Here is a 23,921-nt window from a genome sequence, read left to right as displayed (position 1 = left end):
CATGAAAACACACACACCTTGAACCACCCCAATGGTTTCTCTCTCACTCACTCACTCACTCACACACACACACACACACACACACACACACACCCCCCCCACACACACACACACACACACACACACACACACACACACACACACACACACACACACACACACACACACACACACACACACACACACACACACACACACACACACACACACACACACACACACACACACACACACACACACAGACCTTAGGGCGGTCACTTTATGGCTAATTAGTAGGTGTGAGGTTGAACGGGGTCCATTGTGCAGGGCAGCTGCAGAGTGTGAGAGCCGTGCAGAAAGAGTGGAAACACAGAGCTGCTCCTGTTAGATGCACAGAGTGGCTTCAAAGATCTCCTTTATACTATAGACAGGATTTCCACTGACTGACTGAGAGAATGTGCAAGTGTATGGGTGTGTGCAGTTTCGAGAAGTTTTTTTTTCTTTCAAAAGACTGATCTGGGGGTGGGGTGCGGCTGTTCCAGAGGGACGGAGCCCCAATGGCAAAAGCGCAATCACAAAGCGCAATCGCAATCGCAATTTGCGGCGTGTTGCGGGTTATAAATAAGAGACCGTAGTCAGAAAATCTGCGTGGCCTAGAGGTGGAGTACGGATGCAAAAGTACACATTTGTATGAAGTGGCAAGACCATGCAGGGCCTTGTATGTGATAAGCAGTATTTAGTACTATTCTATACTTTACGGGCAAACCAGTGAAGGGATGGAAGGATTGTTTTTTGCAGGTTGGACAGGGCACTTAACTGAGAGAGGAGAAAAGAGTCACGGCCTGAAAATAATTAAGGTATGGATTAGTAATTGATAGCATTAATTAGACTTTTGCAATGTGCTGGAGCTGGAAAAAGCAGGCTTGTTTATGTCCAAGTTCAAGTTTTGGTCAAAGATTGCACCCAGGTCTGTTGAGGAGGAAGTGAATTAATTCTATGACCTCAGCAACACAGTACGTCGCGAGTGAAGCTCGTCACATCGAGCTGCTCTACAATACACTGCGTCCATTACATTATGTGTTTTATAATCTACTGTATATAAAATATAATATGTACAGGTGCATGGTATGCCCCACTGAGCATTATAGTATTATACTTTGCAGGTCTCAGGTGAGAGTATGAGTAGAAAAGACTGCATGCGCAGCGGAATTGTCCCTGGATAAAATGCTACTCCATAACATGTGTGAGTGCGACTGTGTGCAGGTCTGGGTGCATAATGTATGTGCTTTGTGTGTGTGTGTGTGTGTGTGTGTGTGTGTGTGTGTGTGTGTGTGTGTGTGTGTGTGTGTGTGTGTGTGTGTGTGTGTGTGTGTGTGCGCACGTGTGTTAAATTGAACTGGGAGCGGTGTGGGAGGGTGAGTGCATGTGTGTGTGTGTGTGTGTGTGTGTGTGTGTGTGTGTGTGTGTGTGTGTGTGTGTGTGTGTGTGTGTGTGTGTGTGTGTGTGTGTGTGTGTGTGTGTGAGTGTTTATTTATTTATTTACAGCGGGCATTATGCAACATATCACTAAGATCATGTTTTCAGTGTTCAGCACAATAAATACTGGCAGCTTACAGTATTTTACCGTGAGCTAAAGGGCACAACGCTACAGCTGTAACACACAGAAACAAACCACGGTTTCGACTTCTACAAGCAGCTGTTGAGCTGACTGCTCACTGAAAGAGCTTGCTGGCTACTGAAACACCTACAGGGTGCAAAACAAATAAAACACAAAACTCAGAGTCACAAAAATACTGGTTTCAGCCTGGATGGAATCTCTAAGTGGTTCTAAAAATGGGGTCAGGGTACAAATGAACCTCATTTGTACACTCTCAGAGTTATGGGGATCCGTGGCTTAAAGGTTTCATGACGTTCAGTTTTACCACACATTAAAAGTCTTTGTCATGGTCCTTCAAACGTGTATAGAAAGTTTTAACAAAAAAAAAATCATTTCTAAAGCCTTTTCAACTGCAATGAAAAAAGAAATCTTTGCCTGCGGGTGTCGCTGGTGAGGGATTTTGCCTGTCAATCATTGCCTCTGCTCCGCCCCCCCCAAAGGAAAGGATAGGGGAGGGGAGGGGCGAGGAGGAGAGTGGGCGGGATTAATCGGCTGTGACCTCACTGCCGAAGGGCCAAGCTCAGATTACTTTTCAGCCTAATTATTCAGAAAACCCCAGACCACAGAAAATCCACTGAATGTTCAAAGTTCAGATTTTTTGGGTGTAATTGAGGTCATAAAACCCCCCAAAAAACATAAAAAATAAAAAAAGTGAAAATGAATGTCATAGAACCTTTAATGCATAGCAAACTGTTGGTCCTTTAAATTAAAACGTTTGAGAACCGCTGCTCTCTCTCAGCCTTGTAACAAAAAATGTTTTGCTGTATTAATGCTGCACTTTTGTGTCAATCTCAAGAGGGAGTGTTTCAGATAAGTTAGATTTTGTTCCCCTTTCACTTCCAGCCACCAGAATTACCAAGGAATTGTTTGGAAACAAAGATGTTGGATAAATTATTGACAAACTTCTACAATGGCTAGAAGTTTGTACTTCTAGCCGTACTACGGGAACAGAATGAATGCAGAAGGGGGTTGGAGTTATGACAATGTGGTTGTAGTACAGTAGGGGCCAAATGTTGTAAGGCGAAGATCAGCCGATAACAGCGAGTTTCCCGTGAAAAAAAAAAAAAAAATGACAAAGAAAATAAAACATTTTACAATTCACAGACAGAGCACACATTGTGCCAGCGGGTCAGCTCCTCATTTGCATTATTTGGTATTATTTTTGGACACGCATGAGAATAGACATCCAGGCCATTGCACGACATGGTGCAGAGCAGAATGGGTTGTAATGAAGACTACATGGAAGCTAACCCATTCAATCCGGGAACGCATCTGTGTCATTTTAGACTTCTTTGGCTATTCAAAAATAGCAGATATACAAGCTCATAGCGCGCCACCGAGTGCCGCGCTACGAGCTTGTGAAACTTTGTGCAAATCTTTGAATATACGTTTTTTTAAGTGAACATTTGTAACTCAAATCTTTGCTTCTGGGGAATCTACAAATGTCTTCTAAATCCTAACAGTTTTCTGAAAAACCCTATGTTGCTATACACACGTTTCCTAGGGCGTCGTGGGCATCACTTCCTGTCGATTTGATCCCCGAAACCTGATCAAATCGACAGGAAGTGATGCCCACAACGCCCTAGGAAACTTGTGGATATGAGTGGTTCTCAAACCTTTTCATGTCAAGGACCCCCAAAATGATATGTATTTGGCCACGGACCCCCATCTCAACATATTTTGTTCCAGGGACCCCCAGAAGCAAAGATTTGAGTTACAAATCTGATGATGATTGATTTTCTCTAAAATAGCAGATCTACAAGCTCATAGCGCGGCACTCGGTGCAGCGCTATGAGCTTGAATATCTGCTATTTTTGAATAGCCAAAGTATAAAATAATGGTAATAGCTAAAATCTAAAATGACACAGATGCATTCCCGGTTTGAATGGGTTAACATTTATCCTGGGGAGAGTGCAGCCTAAACAAGACTGGAGCCAACCACAGTAAATACAGTATGTATGGCTGAAACTGGTATGGAAAACGTGTGGGCAATGCACTCTATTTATGTGACTATAGTATTTACCCTGTTGTTTGTTGACTAGGGTTCATGCTATTTACTCAGATTTCACACTTGTAAGTCGCTCTGTATAAATCTGCTAAATGTCTACATAGTAAATCCCAATGCACAGTTAAAGTATGGGCAATTTTGTTAGTGGGATAGTCAGTGGTAATGTCAATAATGTGAATTCCTGCTGGATATGAAATGTTCATCTGCAATTTTCTGCAGTGGACCCAGTAATTGTAACTATTTCATACGCTATTTCGTTTCTTTCTGTCTGTTGGATGTGTGTTGTTTTTCTAAGACTGTCTGTATTGAGTGCCAGAGTGAGTGTTTCTTGGGGTGCTTTGACAGAAGCGCTCTCCCTCAAGCCTCTCGGCACATGGAGAGACGTTTTCTCCCAAACCCTTTTTAGCTGTTCCAAATAGTGAAAGGATGTTTTGCTGCCTTCTTAGCTTTACTATAGACTGGAGACAAAATTATTTTCATTCCCATTCACTACAAAGGCTACTGGCGCTGTGGAAAGTTTTCTTGCATAATTACTCGATGCATGAGTTGCCGCTGTAAATCACTCAGCACATTTTAAATGTCAATGTGACAACTTTGAACATTTCATAAAAAAATGTATCGACTCTCTGCATGACACACACTTTGGTGATGATTGGCTCGTCAAGGTTCGATTACCTGCATGTCTCTCTCTCCCTGTTTCCTGTCTCTCTACACTGTGACTGTCAAAAAACACATACCCTCTGACTCAGGTAAGAACCAAGCAGGGGTTCACAATCATAAATGGAAAATGGTGCTCTCAATTCACTGTGAGGGAGTTTGTAACCCGGACATCGAGTTATTATGTCCAAGTATGAGACCTTTTTATTTACCTTGATAGTAACGTGATTATTATTTTTTTCGTAATAAAAATACGAAGTTTTTCTGAAAACTGTTAAGATTTAGAAGGCGTTTTTGGAATCAGGTCTAAATGGGTTAAGGCAACTGGCAGTGGCCAACGGTGGAAGAGTGTGAATGTGCCAACAGACCTTTCTGAAGACGTTGTCGTCTCCAGGCTCTGCACTGAGGAGGCTCTCTGAGTCACTGCCTGAGTCTCTGTGGGCTGAAGACCCAACGCTGCTGCTCAGACTGAGACTGGGGAACACTGTGGACTGGGAGGAACCTGTGGAAGACACACACGCACATACATGCACGCACGCACACACACAAAAACACACACAAACCAACTTAACAAATCTTTTCATGAGAATGAAAGTTGAACGCATCGCAATGCACGGTGAGCTTGTAGTTCGCTATTTCCACTACTTTTGAACATTTTTGGAAAACCTGACTTAGGGTTAGGGTTAGGCTAACCTGTTGACTTAATGTTGACATAACATGCCATGCCAAGCTAAATAGGGATGCCAGGTTGAAAGTGCTTAAACTGGCAAAATAATCACTTGCTATTCACAGCAATTCATGAGCCACGTCATGTTCTGGGCATAGGGGGCGTGGTCAAATGAAGCACTATCATTGGTTAGCGCATCAAATAACATACAGGAAGTGAACAGAGCATTGAGCCCAGTGGCTCAATGTGTTAAAATGTTAGCGGTTTCAAATACCACCACAGGTGATTTTTTTCAATAAATAAAGAATGACCATGAATTCTAAGGTACATCTAGTTGAAATGTGCTATTCTAGTGAGCTCAGATCAATCAGATGAATACAGGAGGCAGTGGTTCAGAAGGTAGAGCGGTCGTGTTGGAAAGGGAAGGTTCCCGGTTCAATCCTAGCCTGGGACCAGACAAATCTGCGAGTGCAAAAAAAAATTGCACTCTGCGATTTGGGTCTGGCACCGCTCCACAGAGAATCCATTTCCTGCTCCAGAAGACGTGGGTGACCAATCAGGGCCCAGTATTCGAATATGGGAGACTGTAATTGGTAGTTGGTTGTAGGTCTAACCAATTGCGTCGAGGGCCATTGTTTTGATCCCGCCCCTTGGGAAAAAAAACGTCCTCATGGAAGCACCAGACTCATATCACACAGTGATATAGTCTGGCTACGCGAGGCTAGTTAAATCCTGCACGGGCTCCGCCTGCATTGCTGTCGAAGTGTCCGAGCCATCGGTGTGTGAATGGGTGAATGTAATGCACATTGATAAGTGCTTTGGAAAAAGGAGCCATCTAAATGCACCATTTTGGAAATGGTAGCATAGCTATTTAAACTTTAACAGTGAAGCTTTATTGCAACCAGTAACATCACATATTGTATACAAGATAAGATGTTCTCTCTGCTCACACAACACAAAGTAAGAAATACTACACTGTGTGTGTGTGTGTGTGTGTGTGTGTGTGTGTGTGTGTGTGTGTGTGTGTGTGTGTGTGTGTGTGTGTGTGTGTGTGTGTGGAGAGAGAGGCTGGCCACCATGTGTGTTGTGTGGTTTAACATAAACACCAGAGACCTGAGTCCTCCCACACAAAAAAAAACACCAACTCATGCCAGTCTTACACCTGTGCCATCTCTGTGTGTGTGTGTGTGTGTGTGTGTGTGTGTGTGTGTGTGTGTGTGTGTGTGTGTGTGTGTGTGTGTGTGTGTGTGTGTGTGTGTGTGTGTGTGTGTGTGTGTGTGTGTGTGTTCCTCTCGCTCTGTATGTTTATGCATAGTATACTCTAGTGTTTGTTGGGTTTGTCCGTGCTATCCTGCCTCTGTGTGTGTGTGTGTGTGTGTGTGTGTGTGTGTGTGTATGTGTGTGTGTGTGTGTGTGTGTGTGTGTGTGTGTGTGTGTGTATGTGTGTGTGAGACAGCTGCCTAGCCTAACAGTTCTCTGCTAGTTTTTCTGGAAGGGTGTGAAAGGGTGGGATTGTGAAAAAGGGGGCGGAGCCACATACTGGACAACCATCATTCATTCCCTAAATTCATACCAACTGGACCGTTACTGGTCCATTTGATAAGGAGTTTGGTTAGGATTGCATAATTGACAACCATTGTTAATAGACTATTATTTGATATTTTCTCTCAGTCTTGTCTATTATCATTATTATAGTAACAAGCTCTTAGTAACACTTTTCATTGGTTAAATATTTATTAAAAAACCCACCGATAGACTTACAGTAATCACTTTCAACCTGGTTGGATTTTGGATATGTCATTATAAGTGAAAATAATATACAATTTGTTTTTCTTTCTTTAAAAAAAATGGTGACGGGTTGTGACCTTGTAGATGTAGATCATCTATTTGCACGACACTATCATACAATGAAGAATAAAATAGGACATTAATTTATGAAAAAAAAAACTAGAAAGATTAAACACGGAGATACAAGGTGTCTGCCACGACAGCGACGATAATACACAATGTGCAAACACACTCATGGGTCAGTTGAAATGTTTCCGATTCTATAGCTCCTTCTCAGCATCCTTCGGCACACATCTGCCCATCAGTCAGTGCAGGGGAGCCAGTGTGTAGGACTGGGCAGTACAACATCACTACCACATCAAACAACCTGCATGTACATACACAATTACACGCATGTGCTAGCAGTCAAATTGTAGTAGTTTGCCTGTTTGTTGTTTTGTTTTAGCGAGCCTGTCATTTAGTTCCCCCTCTATGAAGTTCCTTGTTATTGTGGTGCCCCAACCCCCAAACTAAACCCCACCCACTGGCCTCACCTCACTGGACCCCTACCCACATCATCATTTGATGTGTCCAGAGTGACATCTTTGTACTGCAATCTAGCCATGGAGTTGGTGCAGAACAGTTTACAGTGTGGGTGTGTGCGGGTAGGGGTTCAAACACATGACACGTGGCTGCATTGACATTGCCATGCTTATCTCTCAATACTGCAGTAGTTCTCAACCTGTTGGGCTGTGAGGATATTGCACGCAGGCCCCCAAATAATTGGCAAAACACAAGGATTTTAATGATAATATATCATTAATTTAAAAGTTAAATTAATGACTATATTATATATAAGAATAATCATGGTATTTTTTCTTTAAAACCTTGAAAAGTCTGTTTACATTGTGATACCGCTAAATAGCTTAAAGTATACCACATTAGTTCCACTGATCCAAGCCAGAACACAATCTTAAATTAAGTAATGCAGATGTTTAAAAATAATGTAACTCTAATAATTTGGTTACCAACTCTCCATTTAGCTGGGGACCACCTGGAACCCCCTCAAGGACTACTGGTTGAGAACCACTGATTTAGATGGTTGGGTACAGTAGGACCACTACTGACAAGAGCTATTACATGAAGCTCAAAGCGTAATATCTCCTCTTCCCAATTAGGATTTCTCTTTTAGCTCAGCAGTAGAAAATGTCAGCACTCGCACTCCCAGGTTCAAGTCCTGGGTAGAACATCAATCTTTACCATTGCAGCTTTAACGCAAGGTGCATTACAGCATCAAAAGTATATATATCATTTCAGTGTGGCTGTTGGAAAACAAACTCCAACCCTGGAAGTGTTCCTTGCGCTACACAGTAAAATCCCCAGTGTTCTTCTAAAATAGGACTGAGCATTTTACTGTTTAGCCTTTGAGCTACGCAGGGAATAGAACACCTAAACCTGACAGTGTTAATGAATGAGGCCAACACACACACAAGGCCAACACACACACACACACACACACACACACACACACACACACACACATCCTCCCACTGAGTCACATGAGAAGCCAGTGTGTGTGCAGTGAAAAATGTTCCAGCAGCACAGAGGTTAACTTCCGTTTTTCCCAGCATTAAAAATAGACGTCCAAAAAAGATGACGCAAAATAACTCAGATGGATGGTGATCTCATCTGGTCCCTCTGTCCTGCTCAGTGAAATAAAGCTACAGCGTGTTCACTGTGTGTCTGAGAAAACAGCTCCCCTTTCAGCCTCAACTGTACATGTCCTTACAAGTCGAATACGGTAACAATAATAATATCAAACACTATTTAAAAACCACATATCGTAAACCCTATATACTTGTAGATGACCGGGGTCCCCAAGGTATCTGTACTAGGCCCCCCCTCCTTTCCCCCTCTACACCAAATCTCTTTGCCAAAAAATAGACCTACTAGCTCAGAACACATAGCAAAATGACGCGCTGTGACCTTGTAGATCGGCTGTTTTCGCCGAATGTTCGCCCACAGAAAAGGGATACCACGATGCATGTGGTTAACTCTACTCTGCAGAACATACTGTATCCTTACAAGTTAACTGTAGCAAAAAAAATAAAACAATAATAATAACAAGCATTATTTATAGAGAGCCTATATAAAACTAGCACTCAAAAAGACACTCGACTAAAAAACAAGTAACTGTATGTGGTAGCGTGCTGTATATCAAAGTGTCAGATCCTGAGCCCAAACCCAAAACTTGGCCCTTTACCTGAAAGTGAGCTTTACTGTATATGATTCAGGTTAACCACTTAAACCCTATATACTTCATTGACCAGGGTCCGCCTGGGTGTATACCTCCTTTTTTTCTCTCTACTCCAAATATTTTCACAGAAAATACTGTAGCCCATCTACAGTACAAACTTACAACACGTAGCAATGCAACACTTTGTGAGCTTGTAGATCCGCTATTCTCGCCAAATGTTCGCCTGCATTTGCAGAATGTTTGCCTATTATGACATGCCTAGAATAGGCATGCTAGGGTTAATGCGGTTAACCACTTAAACCATCAACCCTTAATAAACTTGACCTTTGCCTCTGTACTTTGCTCTGCTCTTTTTCCCTCTACACCAAATTTCCTCACTGAAAATAGGCAATGTACAAGCACACAACAAGTTTAAAATGAATCTAATCGAAAAGACAGAAGCACCTGACAGCAGGTGTGTGTGTGTGTGTGTGTGTGTGTGTGTGTGTGTGTGTGTGTGTGTGTGTGTGTGTGTGTGTGTGGTGAGAGACAGGTCAGTCCATTGTCTCAGCAGGTGTTGAACTCATTTTCACACCAACTCACAGGTCTGGGAGAGTCTCTCTCACACACACACACACACACACACACACGCGCGCGCACACACGCACACACACACACACACACACACACACACACACACACACACACACACACAGACACACACACACACACACACACACACACACACACACACCTGTGCTGCTTTCACATAGGTGTGGTGTGTGTGAGGCGCTTGACACAATGCATGCAGGGGACAGTTGCACGTTGTCACGTTTTGAGAACGTTGCTAGGCAACCAGAGTAAGCAGAGACAGGTGGTGTTTTTAAAGGTACAGATGGAAGTGCAGTAAGAAGCCTTTTATTTTTTTATTTTTAACTGAGGCTTAACTTTGTGCCCATGTCGGTCGGGCACAAAGTTGGTAGAGCACTCGCCTTTGGACATCGAGGTTATAGGTTCGATCCCCCGGCACCACCATACTCAGCATATGAGTAGCACGGTTTGGGTAACTAAGTCATGTGGTAAGTACTGGGAGCTGATGGTAGGTGTTGCGCTCCACCTGAACAATCCATCTCCCAGGGGTCTAGCTCATTGTGAAATGCCCGATACCAACAATAAGCCTCTACGACCTATTAACTTAACTGAGGCTAATACATTTCAACCAGTTTGGGCGTCACTGATTTCCCCGATGCGCAAGTCTATCCCTGTGCAGTGCAAAACACAGGACATAACGGGCTTCAGAGCACAGTGGTGGCTTTTCTGTGTCAACTTCAACAACTTCTAACCTGACGTCCCTATTTTTAATCAATTATGTCTTCTGGAAGACTACTATGGTTCTACTATGGTTTTAATAGGATGCAGAACAGTCATGTCGGTCAGACAAGCAGACAGACCGGCAGAATGTCTGCCGCTTACTGTAAGTGACTGATCTAATGTTCCTCTATCTGGTGGAAAGAGATGATGTCACCATAGAGGTTCCTCTGTAGTTCTTGCTAAGAATACAGAAAGGCGACGAATAAGACATCTAATCCCACAGTTGTCCTGAATATGTAGGCACATTTCAAACACTTGTACAGAACAATGATGTTAGTTAACACACTGAACTGACCAAGGACTGGATTGTACGTCTTCTTTACAGTGTCTCCCCTACACTGTGTGTCTATACTGTAATAATATGAATTATATATATATATATATATATATATATATATATATATATATATATCTGCTGTTCGGCCGGAACCAGCTAAATCCAAAATGGTAATTGTTCAGGAAATGAAAAACAAAATATCAATTTTTCAGAAAATGAAGAAAACCTTATATTTTTAAAACAAAGCAATACTGCCTCATCAAACTTGGTATTGTGACTTTATATATTATCAGATACTTGCATGTGTCATTATATTATCACCACTTTACCCAAATCCAGTGCAAGTGGAGTTAGGAGGTTTTGTCCATCATTGATAAGAACAGCTGGCAATGGATCTCAAAGCTCACAACACATCACAACGCATTGTGAGCTTGGAGATCAGCTATTTATGGTGAGCGCCATCCTCATATACTATAGATCAAGCTGAATTCTGTACTTAAACAACTTTTATTTTAACATGCATTGTAAACAACCATGGATCTAACTGTTACCACTGTTGTTCTTCTACAGTTGAGTGCAACAAACAATTCTGCCTCAATACTCAATCATGTATTTAACAAAAGCGATCATGGCACACCAACAATAAATAAATGGCGTATAAATACAAAATACATTCATGAAAAATAGAATCTGTCAAATCTGTAGCCTACTGCACTAACAATAACAACCACAGTTGAATTTACCTATCATATAGGCCTACCTATCAACATTTTATTATCACACTGTTGTGTGTTGTGTGTTGTGTGTTGCGTGTGTGTGGTGGGTGTTTCTTAGTGCTTTAGATTGTCATAAAAGCTGTGAAAGTCTTTTGGCATGATCTCCTTGAGCTCTTGGAGATGTTTGAAACAAACTCCTGCACACACTCATTCTCTGTCCATTAACATTTAAAAAGAAAACACGAGCAGATGACCTTTGTGAAGACACCCTTCTCCTCTTTACTGGGGTGACATCTATCAAACCTTGCACATACATTCTCTTCTCTTCCCAGTTTATGTTCTCCCAAAAGCATTGAAAAATCTTCTCCCTGTCTGCCTCATACAGAGCAGAGCTTCTCGAGAGCCTGAGAGGAGGGGGGAGTTGTTTGTTTTTGACGGACAGTTTGAGGGTCCAATGGAGTTAGGAGTTTTCGTCAGAGGCGCTTTTTAATACTTTTCATATGTTATTATAAAAAAAAAAATTACACAGATGTAGAGGGGGTTCAATAGCGTTGATTTATGAAAAAAAAAAAAAAAACTGAAAATGGAGTTAGCTGGTCCCGGCTGGACACTGACGAATATATATATATATATATATACACACACACACAGTATATAATATATAATATATATATAAAAATTGGTAGCACCTTTCATAGACACAGTTCAAAGTATTTTACAAGAGAGAATGCAGGAAAGACACAATAATCAGAACAGACATAAAAGCCATACAGTACCTGTGCGTTGAGATGTGTGTGGTTGTGGACAGGCACTGAGCGACATTGGGTAGGATGTATCTTTGTCTCTGTGGATCTGAGAAGGAGACAGGAAGAGGTGGGACAGACAAGAGAGTGTGAGACTCACATACTGTACTTCATGTGACTGTCACTCACAGCGAGAAAAATACTCTGGAAAACAACCATGTTTGTGTGTGTGTGTGTGTGTGTGTGTGTGTGTGTGTGTGTGTGTGTGTGTGTGTGTGTGTGTGTGTGTGTGTGTGTGTGTGTGTGTGTGTGTGTGTGTGTGTGTGTGTGTGTGTGTGTGTGTGTGTGTGTGTGTGTGTGTGTGTGTGTGCGCGTGTGTGTGTGTGGGCAGCCAGGACAGTCTATTCTCACAGACACACAAGAAAACATACTAAATCAGGAGCTCTTCCTTTGTATAAGACAACCATGAATACAGTACATTGAAGCCCATGGCACAGTGGTGTGGCCATTCAGCCTTATGGCCCACATGCCTCACAACACTGATTTGTGTTCAGGTGTTGCAGACCCTGACAGGTCCGTCCATCCACCTTGCACAAATACTGCAACAAACTTTACAAAGTATTCCTCCTGCAGCAATACAATGACACTGCAACAAGTGGAACTTAGATGCCTGCTCCGCACAATGCATGAAAATGAGGAAAAACATCACAGTTCTTCTGTACATCACAGTTCTTCTCCATCATAGTCCATCTTCTGTGCATACACAATTAATGTTGATAGTTGATATGGAGGCTTGATTGAGATTGTTTAGCCGTGTTTACTGGTACAACTTTTATGTACATGAAAATTAAACATTAATTCTACTCTACTGTACTATTCAGTCGGCTTGTATATGGCACATTACATTCATTAGAACCCAGTGTAAAAGTGCATCAAATAAAAGATGAAGCGAAACGTATACAGAGGTTGGGTTTCACTTCAGTATAAAAATCAGGCAGTGAAAAAAAAGTTCAATTTTTTTTCCATTTGTAACTCTCAGAGTGAACAAGTGTAACCAAATGGACCCTTATGGGCCATGTGAACACTTATGTACACTTTCAGAGTTAAAGTAACACTGAGGATGTTACTGTGTAAACAGACAAGGGCAGAGCCAGACAGACAAAACATACAGTAAAGACACAGACAATGGGGGAGACAAACGGAGGGAGATTTGACACTAAAAGGACATAACAATGAAGAGTGACAGAAAAGAGAGGGATGAGATGACAGGATAAGGGGTCATGGATTGGACTCAGACGTATATGATCTTGCAAACATGTACATGTTTTAAGTTGTCACTGAGTGACTAGGCCTTTCTTTTTTAAATACATGTACTGTACCAACAATAATTTTAAAAACAAATTTAAAACAAATTATTTGACCATTTAAGCAACTAGCCAACTAACAACCTGCTTGTCAACCAACCAGTTAGTCAACCAGACTTCCAGCCAGACAACCAGTCAACCAACCTTGCAATCATGAACGAGCTAGTAGGCCAACCAGTCAAAGTGCCAGCCAGATAACTAGTCAGTCAGTCCAACTATTAACCAACCAGCCAGCCAGCCAGTCAGTCAGTCATCCAGAACAATGTAACTTGGCTGGTAGGTACAGCATTCAGCTCCTCTAATGATGCAGGACTGCTCCCAGTGGAGTACATCAATACTGAACAGACATAGTGCGGTCCCTGGGGCCCACACTGTCTTGTGTACTGAATGTATGTGTGACTGTGTGTGGTAACAGTTCTATTCCCACTAGACACAAGTGACGCACACACACACACACACACACACACACACACACACACACACACACACACACACACATAATTTCCTGGATGAGTCAGCGATGATTACATGCTACTTTCCCATGTTGCAACACAGTGTGCACATTAAGCGTAACATTAGAATAAACCATTAACAACTTATACCTTGTTGACTGGGGAACCCCTATGGGGTCTGTACTTGGTCCCCTTCTTTTATCCCCATCTCTTTGCCCAAAATAGCCAATCTACAAGCTCATTCTGTCATTTTGGCCGAATGTTTGCCTGTACATGCCCAGAAGATGGACACCAGGGTTCCTGTGGTTAACTGTGGAGTCACCATTACAAGCAATAAACATGAGGGACAGAGCCATACTGTAGTGGTAGCACCGCAAATCTAACACTACTGCTGTGGACCTAAAAATATTCTTTAAAAAAAACAAAAAACAAAACAATGGGAACACAAAAGCACAAACTCAATATAAGCACATACGGTATAGTAGGAGGCTTTCGTTGAGTTTCGAGCTCAGCACTCATATACTGTGTATAAATATATAGATGGGTTTCTTGTTTACAGACATTACTGGGTACATGGCTGTGTGCATTCAGGGGGCAAAACCACTTTGACTAAAACGCCCAGCTGAGATTCTAATGAGCTGTGCGTGATTAGAGTCAGCTATAGAGCAGTGAGCTGCAGAGCAGGATAAAGTGACCTCAAAGTACAAGTCCATCTCCAGTGGTGTAAAGTAATTAAGTACACTTACTCAAGTACTGTACTTAACTGACCAGACAGTCACCTACTCAGTCATGAACACAGCCAGTCAACCAGTCATCCATTGAACCAGGTAGCCAGTTAGAAAAACATCCATCTGGCCTTAAAGCCAGTCAAGAGGTTGGGTCACCAGTCAGCCAGTGAATTAGCCAGTCTAAGAAATACATTAAAAAAAAAATTAACTAGCCAATTAGCCAACAGGAGAGTTAACCAGCCCTCCAGTCAACCAGCAAGCTAGCCAATCATTCAGGCAGCCAGCAAACCAACTGGCCGGTCAGCCTGACCAGCCAAAGTGAGAGAGCAGTCACCCTGATTGCTGGCAGGCTAGACGTTCCCAGCACATATTTGTTGAGGCTGGGATTGGGGAAACGGCTGGAAAAGGGAAGGAATGCCAGTGGGTTTGGGTCGGAAGCACAGCATTCTAAACTGTACCCAATAAAAACACATCTGCTTTAAAAATATAAGACTGCCCCGAACACAGCCTCACGGATTGTGTGTGTGTGTGTGTGTGTGTGTGTGTGTGTGTGTGTGTGTGTGTGTGTGTGTGTGTGTGTGTGTGTGTGTGTGTGTGTGTGTGTGTGTGTGTGTGTTTGTGTCTACAGTTCATGAGATGAGGATATATTAATTTAACCACATGAACCCCTAGCCTATTATTGGGGCCGATCATTCAGCGAGAAATATCAGATCGAAAAACCTTTGGCTTAGAGATTTGGTATAGAGGAAAAAAAGGAGGGGACCAAGTATAAAGCCCTGGGGGACCCTGGTGAACTAAGTATTATAGGGTTTAAGTGGTTAATTTAAAAACAACAAAAACAAGCCTTCTATTGGCTCTTCTTAGCTCTCGTCTCTATTCTGGTGCTGGCACTTCCTCCTTACATGATCTTTCTAGGATCACTTGAGTATTATCTGGCCACTGCAATGCTGATCCTTTGGCTGACTGTAAGATCACTATTGATGGAATTGAAGCCTATTCAACGGTCGTCCTCATTCTAAATCTCTCTAGCAAAGAGCTTAAAGGAGAATTCCGGACATTTTAAGTGTTATCTTTGATGTGTCGTTACTCACCTACCGACGTAAACAGTGGCATTGTTTATTTCCAGATATTCCCCTGTCGTCATATTTTTTTTTTTACGAACGAGCTAACGCTAGTTGCTTGTTTCTCTCCCAGAACCTGGCAACTTGGTGTTGCCATGTTGAGAAACAAGCAACTAGCGTTAGCTCGTTCGTCATTAGCGGTAGCCTCTCAGGAACTTTCACTGCATGTTTGACTATCATCAGACTCCACAATGAGTAGTAGTAGAGAAAAAAATAACTTTGCATCGGTTATAATAGACGAATTTCCCTATGACACGCGCTCCCATTATGACAACGGAGGAGGTTGAAAATATGACGACAGGGGAATATCTGGAAATAAACAATGCCACTGTTTACGTCGGTAGGTGAGTAACGACACATCAAAGATAACACTTAAAATGTCCGGAATTCTCCTTTAACCCATTGAAACCGGGAACGCATCTGTGTAACCACTGTGTAACCATTATTTTATACTTTGGCTATTCAAAAATAGCAGATGTACAAGCTCATAGCGTGGCTATCGTGAACATTTTATAAAAGATAAATATATAGAATTCTTTTATTGAACATTTTTAACTCAAATCTTTGCTTCTGGGGATTCTACAAATGTCTTCTAAATCCTAACAGTTAAAAAAAAAAGAAAAAACATTATGTTGCTATCAGTAGTTCTCAAACTTTTTCATGTCAAGGGCCCCCAAAATGATATGTATTTGCCCCCCACTCGGTGCCACGCCATGAGCTTGTATATCTGCAATTTTTTAATAGCCAAAAAAAATCTAAAATGACACAGATGCGTTTCCGGATTGAATGGGTTAAATCTCTCTGGTATGAAAGAAAGAAGCATGGTGTGTGTGCATGTGTGTGTGTGCGTGCGTGCGTGCGTGCGTGCGTGCGTGCGTGCGTGCATGCGTGCGTGTGTGTGTGTCTCCTCAGTTCATGGCCAGTGCAGCTGTATCAAAGACAGTGAATATCCCATGAATTGGATACAGCCGGTACAGAAAGAATGAAATGTATACATATTCATTCTTTATGTATACATATAGGGGGGCAGGGGCTCAGGGGGTCGAGCGGCCATCGAGCCCCCGCTACTTCTGGCTTTGTGTGGAAGTGTCCTTGAGCAAGACACTGAACCCCCAAGTGATCCTGGTGAGCAGGTTGGTGAGCCTTGTATGGTGGCCTCCACCATCGCGTGTGTGAATGTCACACACATTGTAAAGCTCTTTGGATAAAGGTGCTACAGAAATGCAGACCATTTATGTGTATGGAGGTTTTTGTGTGCATTCATCCACCGCCATCCCTAACAGTTGAAGCAGACGTACGGCCACTTCATAACCTACAGCACAGACACCTCCCCTCTCATCAATCACACTTTTCCTTTCACATTAATTAACTTTTAGGACCGGGAACGCATCTGTGTCATTTTAAGATTTCTTTGGCTATTCAAAAATAGCAGATATACAAGCTCATAGCGCATCTGCTATTTTTTTGAAAAAACGTGGAAAATGTGTGTACATTTTTGAATATATATACTTTACTCGGATCTGTGATTCTGGGGAGGGTCCCTGGAACAACATATTTTGAGATGGGGGTCCACGGCCAAGGAAAAGTTGGATGATATAGAAACATACTGTTAGGATTTTTAAACATTTTTAGATATATATTTGGCCGCGGAGACCCATCTCAAAATGTTTTGTTCCAGGGATCCCCAGAAGCAAAGATTTGAGTTACAAATGTTCGCTTTAAAAAAAATACACAAAAGATTTTTCTAAATAATTGCATATCTACAAGCTCATAGCCAAAGAAATCTGAAATGACACAGATGTGTTCCCGGCTTGAATGGGTTAACCACTTTAAACACTATATACTTGATTGGTCTTCAAGTCACTTAATGAAATTGCACTGTACTCATCATGGCAAAGTGTATAGGGCAATATAAACAGGGACATGAATGAATGGCGGCAACAAGTTTGCTAAAAACAGCCAATCTAAAAAAAAACCTGTTGTCGTAACTCTTGTAGATCGGCTATTCTCATAATGACGACCAATTTTCAACAAATGTTCACCTATTATGACATGCCCAGAATAGGGATGGTAGCTTATCGTCGTTATGTCCAGGGGGTGTTCATTCTAAACAGGACAAGGGATCCCAGTCAGATCACTTCCTGTTGTAGACTGTACTAGAGCTATGCTAACGCCCACTCTGAAAAGACATACAGCTTAGGTCATTTTACACAATATACACAACATGACCAGAAGTCAAACCACCAGTCAAAAATATATTTTTGTATATTCTGAACGTGAAATAATATACATTCTCTCTTTTCTCTGGGTATGGAGTTGTGAAGCGTTGGGGTTTTGAAAGTCATCCCTATTGATGACATCACTTCGCCTGAGTTCCCATCAGACAGACAGACAGTCTCTCTCTCACACACACACACACACACACACACACACACACACACACACACACACACACACACACACACACACACACACACACACACACACACACAGACAGACTGGGCTATCGGCCAAAGGAAACCGTTGGGAGAGACGAGAGCTGTGATTTTTCCCAGACAATCACCAGAATCAAACTGGTCGTTCAGTTCTCACTCTGTATTTCTGTCATCTCTCTCTCCTCTCTCTCTCTCTCTCTCTCTGCACCTTATGCATCTGTTACTATAACTGTTGCTATTTTAACTGCCTCATTCCATTGCCTTGTGTCTTTTTAACGATGCACATTTTTACTCTGCTTATTAGTTACACTTGACATGTGACCAGTTTTCCTGGTCACATGTCTTTTCACCTTTCTTGAAAACTGCAAATGATAGGAGCTTGTATGATGAAGAATTTCACAAACTTTGTTTACGCCAGTAAACCTGTGAACTGACAGTTTGTCTCTCTCTTTCATTCTCGCTCAGTATCTCATCTCAGTTTGCATTTACTCCATTCTCCCCCCCCCCTCTCTCTCTCTCTCAGAAGACATGGTGGCTGTTTTTTTTCCTGTCTCACCGTGGGCCACGGTTTTTGGACATGACGTGGTAGAGAACAGAGGGGTGTGGTTGTTTGGAGAGAACTTGTGGGACCCAGGGGCCGGTTCTGCTGCTGTCACCAGGGCCCTTGGCCTTGTCTGTTAGCTGATACACAACCCAGACAGAGACACTTCATGCTATATCTTTTCTCAACAATACTTGGCATTCCAGGAACTTAATGCAGATCTCAGACATCAGCCATGAGAGAATACATGACACCATTTCAGACAATGGTGTTGTTGTGTATCATAGTACTATGTCCTATCATAGTACACAGTATAGGGTTGCATAGCAGAGTATAGCATATTAGTAGTATAGTGGAGTAGAGTACTGTACAATTAGATGACAGTAAAACAGAGTGGAATGGAGTAGTATTAGTATTAATATGATAGATTACAGCAGTCAGTGTCAGTGGAACAGATTAAGTCAGTGATGTTTCTGCCGTTTACTGCACTTTACTCTTGGCTACTGTTATCCACATGAACCGTAGGGTTCCTATTTTTGGGCAAGCAGAGCCTGTAGATCGCTTATTTTCAACGAAGAGATTTTGTGTAAAGGGGAAAAAAGGAGGGGACCAGTTATAGACCCCTGGGGTAACCCGGTACACAAAGTATATGGTTTAAGTGGTTAATTGCCTGCAGGCGATCATGTTAACGGGATTTCGCAGCTCTGATCCAACAGATAGATAGACCTGTATTGTTCCCAAGGGGGAAATGCAGTTGTCATGGCAGTACAGCAGTTATAAAACACAGCATGAATACAAAAAAAGTGTCATGGGTTTTGACAAAGTGTTCTTGCTCAAGATGCTACCTACCTACAGTACCAACCCTATCTGCGTTCTCACTGGAGAAGAGCGCTATGATGTATTCCCACTGGACACGATAAAACTAATCATGTCCGGTGTAAATACCCCTGTAGTGAAATGACAGCGAAAGTGTTTGTCATGTGTATTTACTCAAACTAGAACAGGTGTCGAGAGTAAACATCCATCCCTCTCGGCAGCGTTTATTTTCATTTGCATTCTCACTTACTGTCACCCACTCTAAACGAGAGTGTCAGCTAAATTTCCAAAGCGTCAAACATAAAAGGTGTCTTTCATGCTTTGCATCTTTTCAGCAGAAGATTTTAGTACCTCAACACTCCGAGAAGCATCCAAATAACTGGAGCTAAAGTGTGGTTCATCACGCTCGATTCCGCTATCCTCCCACTCTCACCACAACAGCAGAACCATGACTACAACTTCAGACGATTTATTTAGAGCCTGACCGATACTGTATATCGGTTTGGTCAATACAGTGGCCATTATTTGACTTTTCTGACGACATCCGTATCTGCAAATATACAGCCATGTGTCCCGATTTTTTACCATTTTCAACCTGGCGTTGCTATTTTGGGCATGTCATTCTAGACGAAATCTATATCGATGAAATAGCCGATATACAAGCTTACAAAGCATCGCAATTGTGTGCTTGTAGACTGGCTATTGTTGAAACATTTTGAATGGGGCTTAAGTGTTGGTCAAAACATCGGTAATCAGTGATCTACAGGAGGACTCTGGCATGAGTTGGGATCTATACTGTGTACAGTATCTGGTACCCCTTAATTTGACATTTGTGAGGATTGCAGGAATTATGGTCTGGTACAGGAATTGAAGCTTATTCTTTGGACTTTGTGACAAGCTGTAAATCAGTCTGATGTGTCAGAATAAAGTCAACCTGCATTCCTTTAGGGATAAAATATGGCTTCCATGGAGGGATGTGCCTTCGTGTCTTCGTATTCTCACACACACACACACACACACAAACACAAAACTCCACCCAAGGTAATCATCGCTCTCCATTCTGTGTGTGTGTGTGTGTGTGTGTGTGTGTGTGTGTGTGTGTGTGTGTGTGTGTGTGTGTGTGTGTGTGTGTGTGTGTGTGTGTGTGTGTGTGTGTGTGTGTGTGTGTGTGTGTGTGTGTGTGTATGTGTGTGTGTGCGTGTGTGTGTGTGTGTGTGTGTGTGTCTCTGTGTGTGTGTGTGTGTGTGTGTGTGTGTGTGTGTGACCATCAACAACCGTGCAATCATCTCCCAGGGTGAAACACACCAACTACAGCCCTGCTCTATAGGAAAAGACCCAAATTTACAGAAAATCATCACAACAACCACCTAGACACACACTTAAGTTTTTTTTTTTTTTTCTAAAAGCAGCTTGGAGCTGTGGCCGCTTCAGGAAGAAACTTCAGTCTCAAGTTACATTTGCGACTTGCTTCAGTCAGCATGTCTGTGTTTTCACTGTAGGGAATGAAGTTTTTGGATATTGAGTTCACTAATGCAAAGAGAAAATGGAGACATCCCACAAGGCAACTTTTTCTTTTTAAACAATGTGTCAGTCCACGCTGCCTAAAAAAGACCAACAGCTTTTTCCTCTGCATGTTTACATGACATTCTCTAAAACCATGAGATTACAGGCCATGACTATGGTCTATAATTCATCTACAGAAAAAAAGACTCATAACTACTGCAACTAAATATTCTGCAACAGAAATACTTATGGCAGGACTAGCAAATAATAAGTGAAGTGATTTCTTTCCAGTTTCACCCCCCAGTCCCCACACACATTTCCAACTCTTTGTAGGGCAGGTTAGCCCAAACATGACACCTCTGCATGCATGTAAGCTTAACCACATGAACCCTAGCGTCCCTATTCTCGGCACGTCATAATAGGTGAACATTTGGCGAAAGAAATAGATCAACAAGCTCACAATGTGTCACGACGCGTTGCGAGCTTGTATATCAGCTCTTTTCAGCAATGACATTTGGAGTAGAGGGGGAAAAAAATCAACCAAAGAGCCCTCTGGGACCACGGTCAGCAAAGTATACAGGGTTTAAGTATTTAAAAAGAAAATGTGTGGGGTACAAAATGACATGCTTTACTAAAACGGGAACAGTTCCACATAATAGATAGGCGATAAACCAGGACCAACATTCCTAGTGAAGTAGGACATGGTACAGCAGCAGAGGAAGACATACAGTCAGTCCAAACCATCCATACCTTGATAAGGACCACATCCACAGGCCTCTCTCCCTTTGCGCACAGACTGTATCTCCGCTTGTGTCTCTCGTACATCGTTCCACCAAACTCCAAAATCCACACCGCAGAATGTTAAAACCTGTATCCCTTAACAGCGTGGTGTGCCTCTGGGCCCGTGTGTGTGTGCGTGCTGCACCCCAGGGTCGCGCTAGAGTCGAGTCCCGGCCAGCTCTTTCCTGAACCCCCTATACACTGTCTCCCTGTTCAGCGTTCCAAACTGTCTGTCTCAACAAAGATACAAATAGGAAGGGGACTGGGGTTCCCACTCCTTTTGGGGGAAAAGAAGGGTAGAATCCAACGTGAGAAAGTCCTGACGAATCATATAGAGTCCAGAGCAGCCTGAAGCTTAGGGCTGAAGCTTTAGGAAAAACTGTAGGAGACTGTTAATGTTTCACATCTGTGTGGGGAACCAACCCCTCTCTGTCTCTCTCTCTCTCTGGCTCAGCCTCTCTTCTCCTCTGTCCCTCCCTCTCCTCCGTTCCTCTGTTCCTCCCTCCTTCTCTTCTGTCTAAACACTACTTCTCCCATGCCTTCTGCCTCTCTCTGATTCTGTGTTAACCTTTTTACCTTTCTGCAAATCTCTTCCTTTCTTGTGTTTCTCTTTCTTTTCTTTTGTGTTTCTCCTTCTATACCATTCACTCAGTCTGTCTCTATCTCTCTCCCTTTTTTCCCCCTTTTTCCAGTGAATCAGTGCTGTGAACTAAGTTCCTGGACAGGAGGAGAGGATAAGAGGAGGAATAAAAGGAAAAACGGTCCCTCTGAGGCCGGCTGATAAGGCAGCCAGGCGGGTTGACAGGCGCTCTTTGTAACGGACTGGCCAACCGCAGTATTAGCTCATTTACCACACTTCCTCTTTTGGTCTGTCAGTGACAGTTATGAGGCCAATAAAACCTGAGTGTCATAAACTCCTCCTAAAATACCGTATCGCTTAGGAGCTCTAAAGTAATATTTATGTATTTTGGTCTTTCTTGTCCTCTCTTATGTCTTATGACATAAGAGAGGATGAATTAAATCAGGACTTCGCCCTAGTCCTTTTGCATCGTTTGAAATGTCAAGAATGCAAGATATTTTTTCTTTTATTATGTCTTCCTGTATACACAGTGATTTTGTCTTTGTGAAACTGACCTTTCTTAATTAAAAGAAATAAGAAACAAGGAAAATGTTGTAACAACACAGTAAAATCCTAGGTGTAAATTTATCCATTTGTAATTACTCCCCTTACGGGTCAATTTGGTTACATTTATACACTCTCATAGCTAAAATAATACTTGGGATTTTACTGTGTACCTTTGAGCTCCAGACTACAACTTTCTCATCTTTCTTTTTTCTGTCCTTCCCGTCTTTCTCTCATCTCATCTCTAGTTGAGAGTGCTGTCTTCTCTTACCTTCTGGAATTTGTAGATAACATTATTCGTCTTCTCTGGGTGTACATTTGTCTTCCTCACCTTTCCTCATTCTCTCCACATTTCTTAAACCTTGCACATCCTTGTATCGTTTTTGGGGATGCAGAAAAGTAAGACACATGTCGTCTTGTTTTGCGATCCTTTCTGTCTGCCCCTCTGGTCGACTGAAGCCAGGCAAGAGTTTGCTCACATGTTTATGCATCCAGCAGCTGACGTGACAGTTGTGTGTGAGCCTGAGTGGCCTCAGTAGCACATGGCCCACCAAAGAAAACACTGAAGGACAGGACCCCCCCCCACCCCCTCACACACCCCTAAACCCACACACACGCAAGCCCCCCACCCCCAACCACCAGGCGTAATACATACCCGTGTCACATGCATGCATGCTTGTATGTATGCTTGTATGTACTGTATGAGTGTGTGTGTGTGTGTGTGTGTGTGTGTGTGTGTGTGTGTGTGTGTGTGTGTGTGTGTGTGTGTGTGTGTGTGTGTGTGTGTGTGTGTGTGTGTGTGTGTGTGTGTGTGTGTGTGTGTGTGTGTGTGCAGCCCCATAATGCCTCAGTCTGTACTCAGACAGGGAGGCAGGAGAAAAGTTTCCTAACATTTTCTACCAAACGTATTTGACACTTACTAGTAGAGGTGTAACGATATAGTAACTTCATCGAAAAATCGTTTTTAATTTTCAACAATC

At 42.5% G+C, this 23,921-nt stretch overlaps 1 protein-coding gene across 4 annotated transcripts in view; it reads right to left on the bottom strand.

Moving 5' to 3' along the window:
- akap13 (A-kinase anchoring protein 13) overlaps positions 1-23,921 on the bottom strand; it is a 98,795-nt gene that overhangs the window by 61,137 nt on the left and 13,737 nt on the right. For 3 of the 4 annotated variants that reach the window (XM_080434826.1, XM_080434827.1, XM_080434828.1), the window contains exons 1-3: positions 21,789-22,192; positions 12,112-12,187; positions 4,670-4,803 (exon numbers count right to left, since the gene is read on the bottom strand). In XM_080434826.1, coding sequence (XP_080290952.1) covers positions 4,670-4,803; positions 12,112-12,187; positions 21,789-21,863 — 285 coding nt within the window. In that variant the 5' untranslated portion in view covers positions 21,864-22,192. Of the gene's footprint in view, positions 1-4,669; positions 4,804-12,111; positions 12,188-21,788; positions 22,193-23,921 lie in introns of those variants that run through there. The other variant, XM_080434829.1, reaches the window with a different exon arrangement.

Source organism: Gymnoscopelus braueri (assembly GCF_963280865.1).
Source record: "Gymnoscopelus braueri genome assembly, chromosome: 1".
Classification (NCBI taxonomy): Eukaryota; Metazoa; Chordata; class Actinopteri; order Myctophiformes; family Myctophidae; genus Gymnoscopelus; species Gymnoscopelus braueri.
Note: the sequence above shows the minus strand (reverse complement) of the source record. Positions and strands in the feature narration are given on the sequence as shown.